Source organism: Cydia pomonella, chromosome 1 (genome assembly GCF_033807575.1).
Source record: "Cydia pomonella isolate Wapato2018A chromosome 1, ilCydPomo1, whole genome shotgun sequence".
Taxonomy (NCBI): domain Eukaryota; kingdom Metazoa; phylum Arthropoda; class Insecta; order Lepidoptera; family Tortricidae; genus Cydia; species Cydia pomonella.
In genome coordinates, this window is record NC_084703.1 from 2,472,575 (window position 1) to 2,493,046 (window position 20,472).

At 39.9% G+C, this 20,472-nt stretch overlaps 1 protein-coding gene across 1 annotated transcript in view; it reads left to right on the forward strand.

Annotated features, from left to right (window-relative positions):
* Window positions 1–20,472, forward strand: part of LOC133526497 (laminin subunit alpha) — an 84,957-nt gene that overhangs the window by 52,933 nt on the left and 11,552 nt on the right. The window contains exons 31-45 of the mRNA XM_061863157.1: window positions 2,543–2,717; window positions 2,823–2,957; window positions 5,245–5,413; window positions 6,809–7,043; window positions 7,584–7,702; window positions 8,608–8,732; window positions 9,754–9,927; window positions 10,677–10,878; window positions 12,571–12,650; window positions 13,053–13,164; window positions 14,466–14,580; window positions 15,673–15,834; window positions 16,750–16,969; window positions 18,201–18,310; window positions 19,269–19,390. Of these exons, the coding sequence (XP_061719141.1) occupies window positions 2,543–2,717; window positions 2,823–2,957; window positions 5,245–5,413; window positions 6,809–7,043; window positions 7,584–7,702; window positions 8,608–8,732; window positions 9,754–9,927; window positions 10,677–10,878; window positions 12,571–12,650; window positions 13,053–13,164; window positions 14,466–14,580; window positions 15,673–15,834; window positions 16,750–16,969; window positions 18,201–18,310; window positions 19,269–19,390 (2,255 nt within the window). The remainder of the gene's footprint in view (window positions 1–2,542; window positions 2,718–2,822; window positions 2,958–5,244; window positions 5,414–6,808; window positions 7,044–7,583; window positions 7,703–8,607; window positions 8,733–9,753; window positions 9,928–10,676; window positions 10,879–12,570; window positions 12,651–13,052; window positions 13,165–14,465; window positions 14,581–15,672; window positions 15,835–16,749; window positions 16,970–18,200; window positions 18,311–19,268; window positions 19,391–20,472) is intronic.

Consider the following 20,472-nt stretch of genomic DNA (forward strand, 5'->3'; position numbering starts at 1 on the left):
CGATGTAGCCCACAAGATGGCAGAACCTACTATGCACAAGAAAACACGTGACATGTAAATGTACATGTTTATGGTTCCGATTCAGGCCACAAGATGGCAGACCCTCCAACGCGCACGGTCCCTATACTTTATTAAACTCCGATACTGGAGTTTAATATAGTATTTTATGCAACAGTTGTATAAGAAGGGTCAAAAAAGGCGAGTGGCGTGAGTTACAATGTGAGCCGGAGCCGAAGGCGTAGGCGAACATTGTAAAGGAATACGCCACGAGAATTTTTTGACCTACTTATACAACGTTGCATACAATATTTTTCCTACGAGTCAACAAAAATAAATCTTAATTTAGGTAAACAAATTACAGCAAAAGTATATAGCCAAGACGCGCGAGCATACCTTGTTATGCGCCCGGCCCGCCCCGGGCCGCGGCCGGCCGGTCGGCGACACCTCCTCGTAACTCATGAGGCCCTGGTACTTGCTACTTGCTAAATTAATTTTTTGGACAGTTTTTTCTCAATTTTGGTCACCGTAGCCTACGGAGACTAACAAGCAACGCTAAGCGGTCTTCGTAGTCTATGGGTGTTGCTATATTACGGGTGTCACATGCGTGTTTCTGACTTATGAAGTAATTATTTTTACTATGCAACCAAATGAATATTTTGTAAGTTGGCATCAATGCACTTAGTTTAAAACTGTATTCGTTTTGGTTTTGTTAGGTTGGTAGCCTTTAATCGCAGTAACATTATAGCTTATAAAAGCACAAGAGCTTTTATGAGGAATAGACAATATAGACTTTTCTTGAAATCTTTTATGTATGTTCTTATATTCGTGTTAATGAATGCATAAATGACAGATAACAGTAGAGGAGTAGGAAAAAGTATTAGAAGGGTTGGAATTGTCAATTTAAAGTCACTGAATATCACATAAAAGTTTATTTAGAGTTCCACAATTGTTATATCGAAACGACGTTAGCACTGAAGGTCAATTATATCAATAAATTTAGTAAAACCGATAAAGTAATTTACAAGTACGCTTACACGTTTGGGAACTACCGGGCAGGTCGCAAGGCGGGGGACCACTGGCGAAGTCCGCGCCTCGCGGCTTGTACCTACTGTATTCTTGTTACAATGTGTACCTACAAGAGCAAGCTTGTTTTTAGGGTTCCGTAGCCAAATGGCAAAAAACGGAACCCTTATAGATTCGTCATGTCCGTCTGTCTGTCCGATTATGTCACAGCCACTTTTTTTCTAAGAGCGCAATTAAGATTCTGCAATAAAGCCACTTAAGTGGCACATACACCCTTGCAGCGAGAACTTGTCTCATGATATATTTTAGCCAGTGATATATCACTCAATGGCACAAGACCCAGATTGCGGCCCTCAATCTATGGACCGACCAAGTGAAAGCTCTCACCGGGTCACCTCTGAATCTGTGCGCGCGGCAGGCAATAAATAGAGAAGCATGGCGGGAAACAGCGAAAAAACCCGTACAACGACCGCAATGACCACGACTACTCTGACAAGAGTATACGACTAAGAAGAAGAGATATCAATCTCAATTATTCGGTTGTGCTCGGCTCACAATGGCTCCGTGTTATTGTGACACAGTTTAGCAAGTGACACGACATGTTAGGAAGGGACAACATGATTCGTGACCTCCCGCTGTCAAACTTTGGATTTGTTAGACAGCGAGAATTCAGTTCATATCTAGTACTATCTGCCTCTCCCGATTGAAAGACCGAAATGCTAAGATCTCGACTGGACAATTCCATTGCGCATTTGCGAACGATGATGATATTATCTATTATTTGACGACCGGTTTGGCCTAGTGGGTAATGACCCTGCCTACGAAGCTGATGGTCCCGGGTTCAAATCCTGGTAAGGGCATTTATTCGTGTGATGAGCATGGATATTTGTTCCTGAGTCATGGGTGTTTTCTATGTATTTAAGTATTTATATATATCGTTGTCTAAGTACCCTCAACACAGGCCTTATTGAGCTTACTGTGGGACTTAGTCAATTTGTGTAATAATGTCCTATAATATTTATTTTACATATTATATTACATATACAGATTAGGCTTTTTACAATATGTATATAAAAGTAAAATATAAAAACACTTACAAAACAATACAAAAGATATAAACTCATTATAAAAAACCTAACCTAGGGTGCCGCCAGCAGCGGGGCAGGGCCCAAGCTGCCGGTGGTCAGGGCCGCAGAGAGAGGAACCGGTGGACTATCCGCGCCGTGTCCAAGATCACCGCCTTCTGCATCTGACCCTTGATCCAACCACCTAGCGAGAGTCTCTCAAGGTGTTGTTCGAGACTCTTCGCTATGAGACCGTTCGCTGAAACGACTATCGGGACAATGATCGTCGAATCGACATTCCACATTATTATTATTATTATTTATTATTCTGTTCTTCAGAAAAGTTCTGGTCTATTGTTTTTTCATTGTCATCGATATATGTAATTGTTTAACATTCAAGTACCCGTCTTAAAAAAAAAAAACTTTATAATCTATAATCCAAACTATTCTTTCAGCTGGAAGGCATGACTGGCTGGCATCTCGTGAACGTTGAAACTAACCGCACAATCTCAGTCTACCCGCACACCGCACCACCGAGCCAAGTTAACGATACCATCATAGGCGTGGAGCTGGCTATCGACATGGAACACCAGAAACTTGTGTACTTTGCTGCTCCTGAACACTTTATTGGTAAGTATTTCCAAAGATAATTAAGAAGACCTCTTCTTCTAACCTAACCTAACCTGTTAGGTTAGACTTTTAAAAAAATTACTGCAACTTATTATTCGTTCTCAGGCAAACGGCTAACATCCTACGGTGGTAACCTCACGTACTCCATCTTTTACGTGTCTCGGGAGACGGGGAAAGCTATTCTCGCAGCTGATGTCATAATTGGTGGACCCAATGGCTACATTTACCACAATAGTATCGGTGAGTATATTGGGACCGTGCGAACTGCATGGTGGGGGTAAGTAAGGCGAACGTGTACATCAGCAACTCCCGACATTAGGGGCGACGTATGTTTTGAGTATTGACCCTGGAATGCCATGACGCATTGATACGTGCAGAAGTTCCTAACTGTTGCATCCGACATCGTGCCGTGTAGCTGGTGCAAACTGAAGAAGTACAACTTCGACATGATACGGCGAGTGCAGAGCTCGGGGCAGGTCGTTATGATGTGCTCGCTCAACTGCTTGAATCTCTACCATCTACATCTCCAGATTTAATGTGTTTTTAACCATAGAGACTATACATCTCTATTGTATTGTATTAATTATTTATTTTAAGATTATTATAATGTAATGTTTACCCAGGTATTGGCTGTTGTATTTATAAATGTTGTTATGTATTTTTCATGTCACTATATGATGTTACTATAAATGTTGTATTGACTTGTAAAAGAGCCCTTGAGGCCTACTTGCAGAATAAATTTTTGAATTTTGAATTTTGATCCCAGCGCATAAGGTGGTAAAAATTTGAACTAACTGCGGATAGTGTCTTTAACATTTCGTACAATTATATGGCTCGAAATGAAACTTTGATTTACGATTACTCCTGAAATATTCATTTAAATTGTATGGTGCAAGGGACCAATGTAATCTGTATGAAATGCTTAATATAACTAACGTATTTATTTTGATAATTGTTAATAATGTATCCATGTAAATAGCTTTGCAAATGCCACATATTACGTGATCATTTTCTAGAAGTTACGAATATGTATAGTAAGTTATCCTTAAAAGATAGACATTTAACATCGCGTACTTTTTTGTAGACCTATGAATGAGGAACAACCCCACCATACATTGTGTTGTTATAGGTAGCTCAAACGGATTAGGCAGCGTTTTCGATTAAAGCTCCTTAGCCAGCGTGATTTTTTCCGACAACATCGTTATATTTCAAACAATTTACACAAAACCTTAACAAGTTATATACTTAAGCCTTCCTCAAGAATCACTCTATTGATAGATGAAAGTCGTATGAAAATCCGTTCAGTAGTTTTTAGTTTTGGAGTAGTTTTATAAGATGTAGTGAATTGACGTTTTCCCCTAGACTTGCGGACACTAGGTTGCGTGACAGTCGTGCACGCTCCCAATAAAAGTCTTTCTCTGTTGAACTTGCTTGTCTAAATACAGCGTGATAACTTTCTCAGGTTCTTAGTTTTTTTTAATATACTACGTCAGTGGCAAACAAGCATACGGCCCGCTTGATTCTAAGCGGTTACCGTAGCCTATGGACGCTTGGGTGTTGCCGACCCTAACACTCCGGACCCTCGTTTAGCCCTGGTAACCTTATTCACCGACATTACCGAAAACAACACTATGAGTAGGGTCTAGTGTTATTTGGCTGCGGTTTTCTGTAAGGTGGGAGGTACTTCCCCAGTTGGGCTCTGCTCTAGATCTGGAATGACATCCGCTGCGCTGTGCCCTACCACACAAAGCGAGATGACATTCACAATGCCCATACATTTGGACGTGGTTTAAGGACTTACCCGAGTCCAAATATGTTAGTTTGGCGTCCAAATATGTCCTCCGTAGTTATAGTATGCATCAAATATAAAAGCATGGATAAAGTGACCAAATATATCTGAACACATCCTCATTTCTGAGGTGACAGAGATGTGTTTTACGATATATTGAGCGACTCTTCCTCACTACGAACAAAGAGAATTAGAGGTGGATTGTCAAAGAAAACTTTTAGAACGCCATTTGACTTTGATTCTTATTCATTCACAAAAGTGGCGCCATCTTAACGAGCATCGGCTAAACGTTGTGGCGCCATCGCTCGAAACGTAGCCGCCATACCTTTGGCCTTTGATCTATTAAATCAGAATAAGAATCAAAGTCCAATAGCGTTCTAAAAGTTTTAATCATGTGTCGAAAGATAGCAGTAAATTTACTGTGGCTACAAAGTTTACTTTGACAACCCACCTCTATTTCAAATTATCTTTGCTACGAATACTTACTAGATGCTTACTGTCCATTGATTAACTCTCTAATGTAAAACGACGACCATTTTGTTTTATGAAGTTGTCGTAAATTTTTACCAGCACAAACGATCTGATGGCTACTTGCCTACATACTTTTAAAAATTGGGCTTGGGTCACTTAACTCTAAAGAACAGCCCTAAGAAATAATAGCTTAATTATAAATACGTGCCTTTACCTCTTATACCAGTATTTAAATTTCATGGTATTTCAATTATTTTCAATTCACAGAAACACCAGCACCACAAACCAACTGGATCCACAGCGTGCCTCTAACAGAGGAGTCGTTCACGAACCTCGACAACACAGCTGTAACCAGAGACCAGTTCATGAACACCCTGGTTAATGTCACTGCTATATACATCAGGGCTACGTTTGAAGATGAGTCCGTTACTACCAGGTAAATTATTGCTTGTAATTATATTTTCTAAAGCAGCTTTGATGAGCAGTGGGCATTTATAGACGAACGTATAAAGACAATTCGCCTTGGGAAGTAGGAACCTTTATAATTCTACTGTAACCAGAGACCAATTCATGAACACCCTGGTTAATGTCACTGCCATATACATCAGGGCTACGTTTGAAGATGAGTCCGTTACAACCAGGTAAATTATTGCTATTAATTATATTTTCAATAGCGTCTGTGATGAGCAGTGGGCATTTATAGACGAACGTATAAAGACAATTCGCCTTGGGAAGTAGGAACCTTTATAATTCTACTGTAACCAGAGACCAGTTCATGAACACCCTGGTTAATGTCACTGCCATATACATGAGTGCTGCGTTTGACTTTGAAGATGAATTCGTTACAACCAGGTAAATGTTTATGGAATTCTCATATTTAGTTCATCTCAAATTTTTAGAAAAGTTTTTGACCGAGAGAAAGCGGTCTCCATTTCAGTTTGGGCAAACATTCTTTAGTATGTCCAGATGTTCTCGTCTACATGTCGCATTTTTCAACCGATTCTCGTGAAATTGGGTGAGTAGGTTTGACAATTATATCTGTGGCCCTAGTGAAAAAGGGTACAAGTCTCTGGCAGCGCAGGTGTAAAGGGGTGTTAGTTCCATGTAACACTTATGCCCTTATACACCTAAACTGCCAGAGACTTGTACCCTTTTTCACTAGGGCCACAGATATATAATTTTTCTGTCCATTCAGTTTCTGTTTTTTTTTTTTTCAAAATGGTGGAATCATTTGGGATTTCTAGGTCTACAGTACACAGAGCTCGAGGTAAAACTTGTTAGGAAACTTCACTTGCGCTTTCTTTAAAAACCCGTGTCCTTCCAGTGTAGACATTGAGTCTATTGTAAACTTTTATCGCTGACTGTACTTTTTTTTCCACAGGCAACTAATACTCATCGAGACAATTCTAAAAACTCCAAACACAATTAGGTTGCGTTGTTTTATCACAGAGTTCCTATGCCCACCTCTTGTCTCCATCAGATCAGCTTAATGGTACCATAATATTGCATTGTCACTCGACTTACATATGTATGCAAATTTTCAGCTTCATCGGAAACCGGGAAGTGGGTCAAATTTAACTTGCAAGATTTGTCCCATACATACTAACAAGTAAAAACAGTGTCAGGTAGGGCGACAACGTTTTTCAAGGCTCTGTAAGCCAACACGGGAGCGGCAAACACGCAAGTATTTACTGATTTTATCCTAAAGAAAAGTACCTAGACTATAGGTATAATGCTCAGCAGTGGCCGTTAAAGGGTTGATGTAGTGAGTAATCTTTGTATTCTCGAGAAACCAAAAGAATTTCAACTAATTACACTCATTTATCTCCAGGCTAATTAACGTCACTCTAGACGTCGCAGTCCAACCTGACCCCTACTCGCCCATAACCGACCGCGCATTCTCCGTGGAACAGTGCCAATGCCCACCAGGCTACAAGGGGACGTCGTGTGAGCAGTGTGCTTCGGGGCACTACAGACTGAGCTCTGGACCTCATGCGGGGTACTGTGTGCCCTGTGAGTGCAATGGGCATTCGCAGGAGTGCGATGTTAACACTGGAGTTTGCTTGGTAAGTGCAAGACAATAAATTCCTTATGGTATATTTTGACTTGTTAGAGATCACGCTAAGTTTTCATGTCAAGTGTTACGTCATTAATGGCTCCTATGAGATATACACCGTGGGTTGGAAGAACCCGGCAGATTTCAAAGGTGTATTCTTATTTAGAGAATAAAATATCATTCAAAGTTTCCTGAAATCGGCTTTGTTTTAGAGATAATGACAATACTTGTGAAAATTTGTTTCGCCATCGACTCAAACAAGCATACGGCCCGACTGATGGTAAGCAGTCTCCGTAGCCTATGTACACCTGCAACTCCAGAGGAGTTACATGCGCGTTGCCGACCCTAACACTCCGCACCCTCGTTGAGCTCTGGCAAGTTTACTCACCGGCAGGAACACTTCACTATGAGTAGGGTCTAATGTTATTTGGCTGCGGTTTTCTGTAAGGTGGAGGTACTTCCCCAGTTGGATCCTACGTATACATAATAACGTTCTCCGAAAAGTCCATGACTTTCAATTGTTTTTAATATCTTTTGATAATGTTCATAGGACTGCGGTGGCAACACGATGGGTGACCACTGTGAGATGTGTGTGCCCGGATACTACGGAGATGCCACACGTGAAGACTGTGAAATCTGTGCCTGCCCCTTGCCGTATCCTTCTAACAAGTAAGTTTATTTGAATTTACTTGTCTCTCTCTTAAGCCAAAACTCCAAGCATTCCTTTAAAAGAAATTCCGGAGTCTATTGTTGAGAATCGTGGGCGTGTCATAGTATAGGAAGCTCATCAGAACCTTCAATCGTGGATGACTAGAGCATTCAATGAATTACTGGACAAGACTGATTACAAATCACAGCACATGTAACATTTTTCATTTTAGGCGAACCAGTGGATTCGTTCCAGAAATCCAACGTCTTCTCCCGTTCGTTCTCGTCTGAAGATTGATTGACAGCAATGCTATCAATTAATGATATTTTCGTTATGGTTAAGGTAGAAACTACCTACATACATTATTCAGAACATTGGTATACTGGAATTTACTTGTGTACCGTTTGGACTAAAACCAGCTCCAACCAATTATTATACAAAATAAAAAATAACACTTTCAATGTGTCTGGGTTAGCGTTGTTCATGACTTTCAAATTTCAAATCGATGCCTTAAGTATACTCTGTATCTTTAGGTATTTCAAAAAGGTAAACAAAATCTACCCTCAAATGGCTCGTTAAAGCCAGTTGAGAGTGAAAACATTACATGATCAAATAATGTAGGTTTAAAGTCAGGTCGTTCAGTGACAGATCTAGGCGGTTTTGTATTTGGCTGGTTAACCAATAAATGTTATAACTACCCGAAAATGTATAAATTGTTTGTTTACTATAAATACCTAAAGATACAGAGTATAGTGCTCGAGATATTTAGCGATGTGACAGACAGACGGACGGACAGGAGGTTCCTTTTGTACGGAACGGAATGAATAATTTCAATGTATAAAATGGTCCACCTGACGGCAAGAAAGTGTATTGTGCATGAAGACTTCCCATGTGACCAATTTATTAATAATATCATAATTTCCAGCTTTGCCGTAAGCTGTGATCTGAGCGAAAACGCTGAACTGATCTCCTGTCAATGCAAGCCCGGCTACGGCGGTCCTCGGTGCGAATTCTGTGCTGCTGGCTACTACGGGGAGCCTGAGGAGCTGAGTGAGTAGATACTATCTGTACCCTTACCATGACTATTTTACGATTCACCCAGAGTTAATCCGGTGTTTGCACCAATAGAAATTATCAGACAGAATTTTTTGTGGCACAGAAGTTTGAGAAAATGAAACATCGATAAATCTGTTATCGATAAGTCAGTCTTAGATTAGGAATTAAAAGATCTAACTTCTACTTGCTGTAAATTACCGAGAAATTCCAAGACTGTAATCAATTACAAATCAGTACATACTTTTTCTATGACATATAGTTAGTACTTAATAATTAACGTAAACTATCAAAGAAGACATCGAACGTGTTTTGTATTCCGCGGTAGCTATCTTCTTATATAGGGACCCTGCGCATTGGAGGGACTGCCATCTTGTGGCCTGAATCGGAACTATAAACAAATATACATTTAGATACACGTCACGTGTTTTCTTGTGTGTTGTGTTCTGCCATCTTTTGGGCTACATCGGAACAATAAACATCACATTTACGCCTCGCGCCAAAAATCTGACGGCTCCTGTGCTGCCTCCTACAGTTCATTCACGCTCCCTATAATGTTAAAAAATTATCTATAACGTCAAGGTAACATCGATAACAGACATGTCGATATTTAATTTTGTCAATCACTTTATTTCGCCGCAAACACTTCTTTGTCAGGAAATTATAAATTGATTGATGACAAAATAATAAGTTTAGACAGTCCACTGTGTAAATAGACGCGGTAACTGTTCTTTTACGTCGACACTATCAATCGGTGAAAATCTTTACCTTTGAAGTCTACGCACGATGCTTCGCCATCTATTACGATTCTGGGCAGGATTTTCATTTGGAAACTTTTTGGAACAATACAATTTGATGAGGTTAAAACACAACCTTTTGGAGTCGCATTTGTACTCATCTCCGTGTGAGTATTGTATTCTTTGGTCCTCATGCCCTAGATAGTCCTAGGAAGAATACAGGGAACCAAATTCATTTAACAGATTTTGGTTTCCTTTTTGACATTATCAAACATTTCCAGATGACTATTGCAAGCCCTGCAACTGCTCTGGCAATATCAATCCACTGGACCCGTCGTCATGCGACAGCGTGACAGGGAACTGTCTGAAATGCGTCAACAATACGGCTGGGGCAGCGTGCAACCTCTGCGCGCCTGGATTCTACGGAGACGCTGTGTTCAGCAAGAACTGTACTGGTTAGTAATCAAGCTGTTTACTGCAATCTTTGTTACTGCGCTGGCATCTAGGAATACTAGTGCCTAGATTTCGTAGAGTGACAGAGAACTGTCTGAAATGCGTCAATAATACCGCGGGCGGCTTGCAACCTCTGAGCACCTGGGTTCTACGGAAACGCCGTGTTTATCGAGACCTGTACTGGTATGTACGACTGGTAAAAAACAAGTAGCTGGTTAGGTGTAACGTTAAGAGTTTTATCGTAGAATATGGTTTTGAAGATTTGTGGAAAAACTGGTCATTCAACTAATGGTCGCCTCAGCTCAGCTTACGACAGTTTCTTGCACTCTATTAGAGGAGAATATTATGGTGTTCTATTGAAAATAACATATTCAACGATTGCTAATCATTGCCTACAAAGCCCTTCCATCTAGACTTCCAATCTTCCCGATTAACTGCAGTATACGTTCAGTCGCTGAGAAATGCGTCGAGGTCGTCCCGCCATCTCCTCTCAAGTCGACCATGCCATTATATTTACCAAAACAAAAACGTTACTTGACAAAATGAATAACTCTTTCCCAAATTTACACCTATCATCCAGCTCTCTAAAAAGAACAGCACCGGATTTTTTTTCCAAGACGGCAATTGCAATTTTACAAATAGTTTAGCCATCAACACCTTTTAACATTAAAAAATTTAAACGTCTTCTGAACAATCTCTCCATCTAGCAACTACCTTCAAAAGTATTATAACCCTAAAACCTCTTCTCCAGCTTGCAGCTGCGATGAATACGGCATGGACCACTGCGACCACACGACCGGCACCTGTGTGTGTAGACCCGGTGTTATAGGCGACCGTTGCGACGCGTGCGCACCGGATCATTTCGGCCTGTCAAGTGGTCTGGGCTGCATGCCGTGCCAGTGTGGACTGGCAAGTGAGAGCAGCCAGTGTGACCTTGAGACTGGACAATGCAAGTAAGTACCTAATTCTTCAATCTCTCGTATAAACTTATCAGGCCTTGGTTCAGTTGACACTGGTGTGCAGGCCTTGTGGGCCATTCTGTAGAATTTCGGGATCATCTTGGACTGTCTAGTGGTTTAAGATTTATGCCCCTTCAGTGGAGACTTGTGAGTGAAAGTAGGGTGTGACCTTGAGTCTGAACAGTGCAAGTAAGTACTCCTTCAATCTCTAGTATAAGCGTGTCAGGCCTGCATTCAATTTTATACGCCCGGTTGAAACTCGTTCCACCAGATTTTTGTGGAACTTTGGGAGTACTTCGGGCTGTCTAGTGGTCTGGGCTGGGCTCAGTGTGGACTGGCAACTGAGAGCAGCCAGTGTAACCTTGATACTGGACATGGCAAGCGACGACTTTAACTAGTGTGGCGGCCATTTTTGAATCTGCAGTCTTTTGAGGTCTCTTGTATAGGCAAGAAAAAAATCATTGGGTCAGGAGTCTTTGAATCTTGGGGATATTTTCGGGCTGTCAACTGGCCTTGACTGCATGGTTTGTCAGTGTGTCCTTGACAGTGGACAGTGGATTACTTGTACTGTGAATCTGTTAACCTTTTGAACGCCATGCCTATCGTACGCGGCGCGTAATCGTGAACCTTGTCGGTACGCATGAAGGTTGATATTGGGCTGTAGCCGAGCGCGTCATATGACGTCTTTGGCGGTCAAAAGGTTAATACCCAGTTTTAAATCTTTAATGTGCACTCATCAGGTCCCTCATATAGGGCAAAAAGATTTTTTTGTTGTGGATTGTACGAAAGAATTTATTAAATCAGGATACAGTCTTGTATCCTTGAGTTGTAATGATCGTGTGAATGACAGTGTGATCTGAAGACATTCCAACCAAGAGTATTCATGAATTATTGATGCAAACTTGTCAATCCTCTTGTTAGATTCTATGATAGTTTGGGACATCCATGGATCCCGTAGTAATACGTGTTGGAAATGAAAAAGTCTTGAATGACTTTACTAGATAGCTAGTTTAGGTTACCTATGACCAAAGAGAATTTGAAGTAGAGGTGGAGTGTCAAAGAAAATTTTGTAGCCACAGTAAATTTACTGCCATCTCTAGACACATGACTAAAACTCTTAGAACGCCATTTAAATATTATGGCGCCACTATTTGATATTTGACACATATCAGTGAAATAAGGATCAAAGTCTAAAATATTGTCTTTTCTGTAACCAATAAGTAACTACTGCTTAAAAGTCTCGTTTAACTGGCTCTGCAAACAAGTCTGGCATTCATAAGTCTCACAAAAAAAGATACCCACGTATGTTCCTATTACTAACCAGTCAAATCTAAACCTTATTTTCAAACCATAGGGTCGATTGCTAGTTTTATTTTTGTCTTTTACGAGTATCCTGTAATCATTAGTTTCTCAATGCAACTGTGTTATTGTTAAACATTGTCATAATAAGTGCTTGTTTATTGTGTAACTTGTATTGTTTTTTTAAGTTAGCTATTTATAAGTTGTCTTTAAGTGAAATTTCTGCAATTTCTTAGATAATAAAGATTCTTTAAACCGAAAGTCAAATGGCGTTCTAAAAGTTTTAATCATGTGTCGAAAGATGGCCGTAAATTTACTGTGGCTACAGTTTATTATTTATCTCTATTTAAAATTCTCTGAACTGAACCCCTTTTTGTTTTTTTTTAGATGCGCGAAAGGCGTGACTGGCAGACATTGTGAACAGTGCGCAGCTGGTTACTGGAACTATACCAAAGACGGATGCGACCGTGAGTTACTTTAATAGTATTTGGATGTATTGCTTAGTAACTTCGACAATAAATAGGGACCGGGCACATTTAGGTGGGGTATTATAAAGGTGACATTTGTGACCTGAATTTAAAACTTAATCTTAGAATAAGAATATAATACAATAATTATTATTTATTCCCACACACATAAAACTATACGAAAACAAAAAACAAATAGACATGTCGTGTACAGCAGTTACAATTATATTCAGAATATTTGTGTTTGTACGGTACAACGGTAGACGATTTCATGGAAAACACCTATTTCTCGTTACTTACATCTTAGCTACGGCTCTGAGTGAGGGTACCTTTAGTACACGCACGCTTCCTATAAGACAAAAATAATTGAAAAAAGTACTTACTTATATATTTTTTCTGCAGATTGCAATTGTAACAAGGGATATTCGCTCGGCTTCATGTGCAACGCTAAATCGGGTCAGTGTGAGTGCCTCCCTGGAGTCATCGGGGAGAAATGTGACCGCTGCCCGGAAAGGTAGGAAACAATGTTAAACAATACCGGTTTTGACTCTGGCACTGACATGAGCAACGATCGTTTGGGCCAGTGTGAGTGCCTCCCTGGAGTCATCGGGGAGAAATGTGACCGATGCCCGGGAAGATAGGACTCAATGTCAAACAAGATAGACTTTAACTCACTAGATGGCACTGCCATGTGCAACACTCAATCGGGCCAGTGTGAGTTCCTCCCTGGAGCGATTGGGGAGAAATGTGACCGCTGCCCGGGAAGGTAGGACTCAATGTCAATCAAGATGGACTTTAACTCACTAGATGGCACTGCCATGTGCAACGCTCAATCGGGCCAGTGTGAGTGCCTCCCTGGAGTCATCGGGGAGAAATGTGACCGCTGCCCGGGAAGGTAGGACTCAATGTCAAACAAGATAGACTTTAACTCACTAGATGGCACTGCCATGTGCAACACTCAATCGGGCCAGTGTGAGTGCCTCCCTGGAGTCATCGGGGAGAAATGTGACCGCTGCCCGGGAAGGTAGGACTCAATGTCAATCAAGATGGACTTTAACTCACTAGATGGCACTGCCATGTGCAACGATCAATCGGGCCAGTGTGAGTTCCTCCCTGGAGCGATTGGGGAGAAATGTGACCGCTGCCCGGAAAGGTAGGAAATAATGTTAAATAACAAGATTTCAGTCACTACATGGCTCTGTTATAATTTTTTTTTGAGTTATTAATAAGTTGAAAAAGTTTTTAGAAAAAGTTGCGATGACGCAAGAATTAACGCATTCACTGCCACCGACGCATATATGCGTTCACCGTCATACAAGTTTGTTCCTAGGCCACGCCCCCTGACAGTGAATGCGTTAAGAAAATTTTAATTTTAACAAACTCGCCTACGTAAAGTATTGAAAGGAAATCAGAAAAAGAAAGGATGCTTAGTCATACCTGTTTCAGTGACAACCTACATACTCTTGCTTTGGAGATACCAAATTGCATTTGACAAGAAAATACATAGAAATAACACCGAACGCTTCGTGTGAAATAATTACCCAAAACTACGTAAAGCATTCACTTTCGGCATCTGGATGTTAGGTGGTGTAACGGCGAAGCTAGTGTTCATAATTATATAATATTATACTCTCTGTAAAAGCCCTCAGAATATTATAATTCCTATACTGCAAAGTACAGAATACCTACCAGCGGTGGCTGCATGGTTCCATTTTTATTACCTGTCACTATGCCCGTCACTTTCGCGCTTACATACTTGTTAGAACGAGACAGGCAGGCACAGAATATTTATATTATAAAAACCCCTTTTTACAGATGGGTGCTGGTTCCCCAACAGGGTTGTCAAGCATGCGACTCGTGCACCGATGCTCTCGTCATATCAGTGGAGGAGATGAGTGCAAGACTATTGAATGAAACTCAGGAGTTTAAGGTTCACTTCCATACAGTTTACACTTTAACATTTTGACCGCAATGGCTTTATAACACGCAATAATAAATGTTAACCCTTTTCCAAGCATAGTACGATTTATCGACCACATTCGCGCCAATAGAATTTCAACCTTAGTCATCCGATTTAAAGTTTAAATTAGATTGCACTTTCGGAAAATGTGTGTGTCGGATTTATTGGAATATATGAGAAGTTTTTGGGAAAACCTTGTAGATTGGTGCGGCCTGGGAAAGGGTTAATAGAATGTATGAAGGATCATTAGTAGATAAGTGTAACGGCTAAAGGTTTAAGAGGCTCCCTGGTGCCAATAACCTTCGATCTGAATCCCTTAGTTTTCTTATGTTTTTTGTGGCTTATCATATTAACCGCAACGGCTTTAAGCAATATAGTATCCTATATTTACTTCAAAGTTCATTTTCTGTACTACTTTTATTAGAAAAAAAGTTATCGATGTAATTTTACTCATTGGGTAAAGCAGTTTGAAGTTTTTTGAACGATTAGCGAATACGACGTCAGGTTCATCCTTTTTTTTATCAATCATTTTTGTGCTAACCATGCACGATGTAATATATATTGTGAAATGTAATACAGTCAACATATTGTTAAGTAAATCTGTCGCTGGGGTTAACAAATAACACAATGTAATATAGAGCACTTAGGTTTATTCACTAATAAGCCGATTACACTTCACATCAATTATCACATTTAACACACGGTCATGACTCAAGCGCGGCGGTCTAGCAACTAACTCCGCAACTAGCCTAGAGAAAGATGGCGTCGCCCATGCGACGCCAGCTCTCTCCTGATTGGCCCATTTTCGAAAAGTGTCCTTGTTTGCTTATCCGTTGCTGTATGTACTTTTGTTGCGACAATAAAGGACTTTTGTTGTATCCGTTATATTTACGGAATAATCGCCTGGCTACACTTAACGTTTACACCCTGTATAATAATAAGTAAATATTAAAATTACAAATTCTAATCTAATTTTAAACTATAATGCAATAAAAGAAGGTTCGAAATTCAAAACTGCAAAAATGACTCGGCACGCATTCTCTCATCTAATTTCTTCCACAGGACAAAGCTGATTCATTCTTCACCACTCAACGGCTAAACTACATCTCCAGCCAGGCCTCAGCACTGCGTCCCCGCCTCGCCGAACTACGTAGCGTCGACGTCAACGCTGCGACAAATTCCGTTGACACTATTGAAAACGCTGGGCGAGGTTTGCTGAGATCCGTAAGTTTCGATAACTATTGACCATACTGAAGAAGCGAGATGTGACCAATACCCTTTCGCTTCCTTCAAGTTGTCTTATTGCAAAGGCTGAACATCTTAAATCATATATAGCTGCGTCCCCGCCTCGCCGATCTACGCATCGTCGACGTCAACGCTGCGACTAACGCTGTAAATTCCTTCGAAAACGCTGGTCTACCCTCATTCGTGCGCGTCGGCTGCGTTCGCTTTCAACGTTACCACTGGTCGCGTCCACACTTATTGTTCGCAGACGTCTCGGCTTGTTATTAATTTAGATAATTTTTAACTCAAATCAAAACTTGACATCCTAGCAATCTCGATGAATCGAAAGAGTAGCTTATACACCGTGTTTTTATTGAATTTCGTTAACTTCGGGGTATCGGTAAGTACGTTTACGGAAACTAAATGGCATAATTAATTTTGAAAAAAAAAAAAAAATTTTTTTGTTTTTTTTTTTACTATTTTTATTTTTATAAAAAGTAACTAAATGTTGCATATAGCGTTGTTGTAACACGGGCATTACATTTAACTCGACCAAACAATTGAAAACTGTGACATATCAATGTCATTTCGAACGTCGATCGTCCGAGATAGTACTTACGTTTAGTAGCAAATGTATGAACTCGCACTAAACACTAATCAATAAGTAAACAGGCCCTAAGGCAAGTGTACACGCTCGTAAGGGCCTTATAAGATAAAAATTAATGATTGATTATCTCCGAAATGGAGTTAATTAGAATATCGGTGTCTTTGAGAAAGTTACTTAATTTAAGCTCAGAAATGCACCCTCGAAATTAACGCAAATCAAAAAAAAACACGGTGTATAGGTGACTATTTGGCTATACCTATAGGTTCAACATCTCAAAGACCAACATTAGAAACCATTCCCCTTTTCAGGCGGAATTCGCAGCGACAGACAGTGAAAAGCAAATTACACGTGCCGGTGTCCTGTCATCTGACGCTGATGTCGTCCTGTCGTCAATACGTGAGAGTGCACGAGGGGCCGAGACGATGGTGCAGCATGTAGCTGACCTGGCGACGGGGCTGGAGCTGAGCCAGCAGCCGAAGGTCGACAGTGCGCTTACTGAGGCCCAGCAGATCCGGGATGATGTGAAAGGTACGAGACTTTACTCCTAAAAATAGAAAGTTAACCTAAGAGATAAACATAGTCGAGTAGTTTTAGTGTTGAAATTGTATGTATTTACAAGCTTTTATTTAACTTGCAATGTAAATATTTATGTTTGTACGGGTCAAATCTTGCAAATTAAATTTGACCCACTTCCTGGTTTCCGATGAAGCTGAAAATTTGCATACACGTGTAAGTCGGGTGACTTGACTCTACTTCAATTGGTTTCAATATTATTAACCAATTAAAACTATGTTTTTTGCTCCAGTCATGGGATGTATTTTTTTTTATATTTTTTATTAGGAGAACAAACAGAGTAAAATGTACATAAGGTTCTATTAAAACTAACTTACACGTAAAACATGCATTTTCCTCCACGACAGTCCTCACCGAGATACACAGTCCAGTTCAGTTTACTTATTCTAATTATGATATGAATATCTATTTTCTATTGGCACAAAATATTGCATGTCAGTAAACAAAAACAAACAAATTATAGCATCTTATGTGTAAAGGCTATATTTACAAATAACAATTATTGGATTTATATTTTTGCAAGGAAAAAAGGTATGGCGCAATTAATTTTCAAACTAACAAATACCAATGAAAATTTAAGCTTAAGCAGCTCTTTGGCTCTTGTTTATGGTAAAATGTTGCCAGCGATTAAAAACTGATGGTAAATACTTGTTTTACGGGATTTGTCTATACCATCCCATTACTGGTGCCTGTTCCATTATAGGGGTGTTTATTATACTATATTTTAAACTCTACAATAATTATTTTAATTATTAAATTGTAATTGTAATCAAGGGGGCCTTTGCCTAGGAGGACACTCACGCAGACTAATAATAATAAAAAATAAGAGTCTCGACCAACACCTTGAGAGACTCTCGCTAGGTGGTTGGATCAAGGGTCAGATGCAGAAGGCGGTGATCTTGGACACGACGCGTATAGTACGTCGGTTCCTCTCTCTGCGGCCCTGACCACCGGCAGCTTGGGCCCTGCCCCGCTGCTGGCGGCACCCTAGGTTAGGTTTTTTATAATGTGTTTATATGTATTTTGTATTGTTTTGTAAGTGTTTTTATATTTTACTTTTATATTCATATTATAAAAATACCTAATCTAAGATATGCAATGAATAAAGAGAATAAAAAATGTACTATTTGTGATGTAGGAGTTCATTCACTGGAATCTGTAATTAAATAAGTTACTTTCGTGGCAGAAAAAGACCTGGCGCCCAAGAGGATCCAGGCGCTCGACGTCCACACCAACGCGACGCAACAGCTCGAGAGAATGAGTCTTTTTGTTCAACCCGTTAACCAACAAGCCACGGTATGTTTATGATTTTTCATCACACTTGCTCGAAAAAGATCTTATTTCATGCAAGTGTGCTGAAGGACAAAGGCCTATTTTGTTCCTGCGGGAGTTAAAGCTTTTTTTTTTAATTATATCACTTATTCATACAAACCAAGTAGCATAAATGAGTTTTACTTTTAAAATACTGACGTTTTTAATTTAATATTTTAGTTTATGTTTAAAATTATTTAATTTAACATTAACAGCCGATTAAAATACTCGTATTTTTCCATAATTTTCAATCGTGGCTGAATGCCTAATAGGTCTGTGCCTTCGATGCCTCACCTGCCACCGTATTTAAGAATTATTTCGCTTAAAATTTAGTTTTTTTTTCGCAAGTGTGATGAAAAACATTGTGGTAAGGATACAAACTCCGGGAGTAAGCATATTGCAAACTCGGGTCTTTAATTCCCTCCAGCCTGCGACTGTCGGGAATTACCACCCTCGTATCGAAAATGTCACTTACCCTCCCCGTTGCACAATATACTATTACATTTACTTTATACCATAATTTTGGATATGCCAGAAAAAATCCTGGTTTACAATAAAATACGCTGTTATTTATTAACAAAAGATGCCAAAATTATAGGTGCAAGCGAGCTGATAATAGGATTTTATATAATAAAGAGCTATTCAGTTGCTGAGTTGCCTATGTAATGTACAAGATTGAAAAGCTTGATTACTTATATCACTATTTTTTCTACAAGTCGTCTAAAATAATATTTTTTTACTATAAAACCTAAAGAATTAATGAAAATTGGTAAGTATCTCAGTAGACAAAGATGTAGTAAAAAAGACATAAACGCGCTAAGTCCAACCGTTTACTCTTTTAACATAAAATCCCCAAATCTGAAAAAAATGTACAACTAAAGTAAAATGAGTCACTTATGTATCCGTTGACCAACATGATATTTTAATATTTTTTCTATCCCAGGACTTCGAAAAGCTGGTGACCGAGGCGCGCAAGCTCCGTGTCAAAATGGAAGACATGATGGAACACACAGCCGCAGCCGTTCAGCGGGCTGATGTGGCTGACAGACTTAAAGCTAGCAACAAGTAAGTCTTCATCCTATATTCAGGCCTTTCTTCGAGCACCTACTAGGTCCTGATCTAATTTTACCTGGACCTCGTAATTTTTACTATTAAACTCCGGTGATAAGTATCAAGTTGGAAGACATGGTTGCAGCCAATCAACGGCCTGATGTGGCTGACAGGCTTAAAGTTAGCAACAAGTAAGTCTTGATCACTTTCAGTCTAGGCCTATGGCCTTTCTTCGAGTACCTTCGAGGTCCTGGTCCTCACCTCGTATTTTTTACTATTAAACTGCGGTGATAAGTGTCAAGATGGAAGACATGATGGAGTATACAGTTGCAGCCAGTCAACGGGCTGATGTGACTGACAGTCTTAAAGCGAGCAACAAGTCTTGATCACTTTCAGTCTAGGCCTATGGCCTTTCTTCGAGTACCTTCGAGGTCCTGGTCCTCACCTCGTATTTTTTACTATTAAACTGCGGTGATAAGTGTCAAGATGGAAGACATGATGGAGTATACAGTTGCAGCCAGTCAATGGGCTGATGTGGTTGACAGGCTTTAAGTTAGCAACAAGTAAGTCTTGATCACTTTCAGTCTAGGCCTATGGCCTTTCTTAGAGTACCTTCGAGGTCCTGATCGTCACCTCGTAATTCTTACTATTAAACTCCAGTGATAAGTGTCAAGATGGAAGACATGATGGAGTATACAGTTGCAGCCAATCAGGCTTAAATCTAGCAACAGTAGACGAGGAGATGTCTCTCTGTAACTGTAGACATTCAGATCTGAATTCCCATTCAGATCTGATACCGCAAAGTGAACTCCTTTGTTTTAAAGTGCATTTAAAAGTGGAGAGCAACATACCAAAATAAGATCAGACAAGTCCAATATGTCGACATCTGCTAGAACTACTTACTTGATATTAAAGTTGATGATGAATCGTTAAGTTAGATTAAAATCATTTTAACCCTTTGACCACCAAAGACGTCAACTGACGCGCTCGGTTATAGCCCAATATCGACCTTCGTGGATTCCGATAAAGTTTACAATGATGTGCACACGATAGGTGACGTTCAAAGGGTAAAGCACTATTTGATCGTTAGTAGAGTA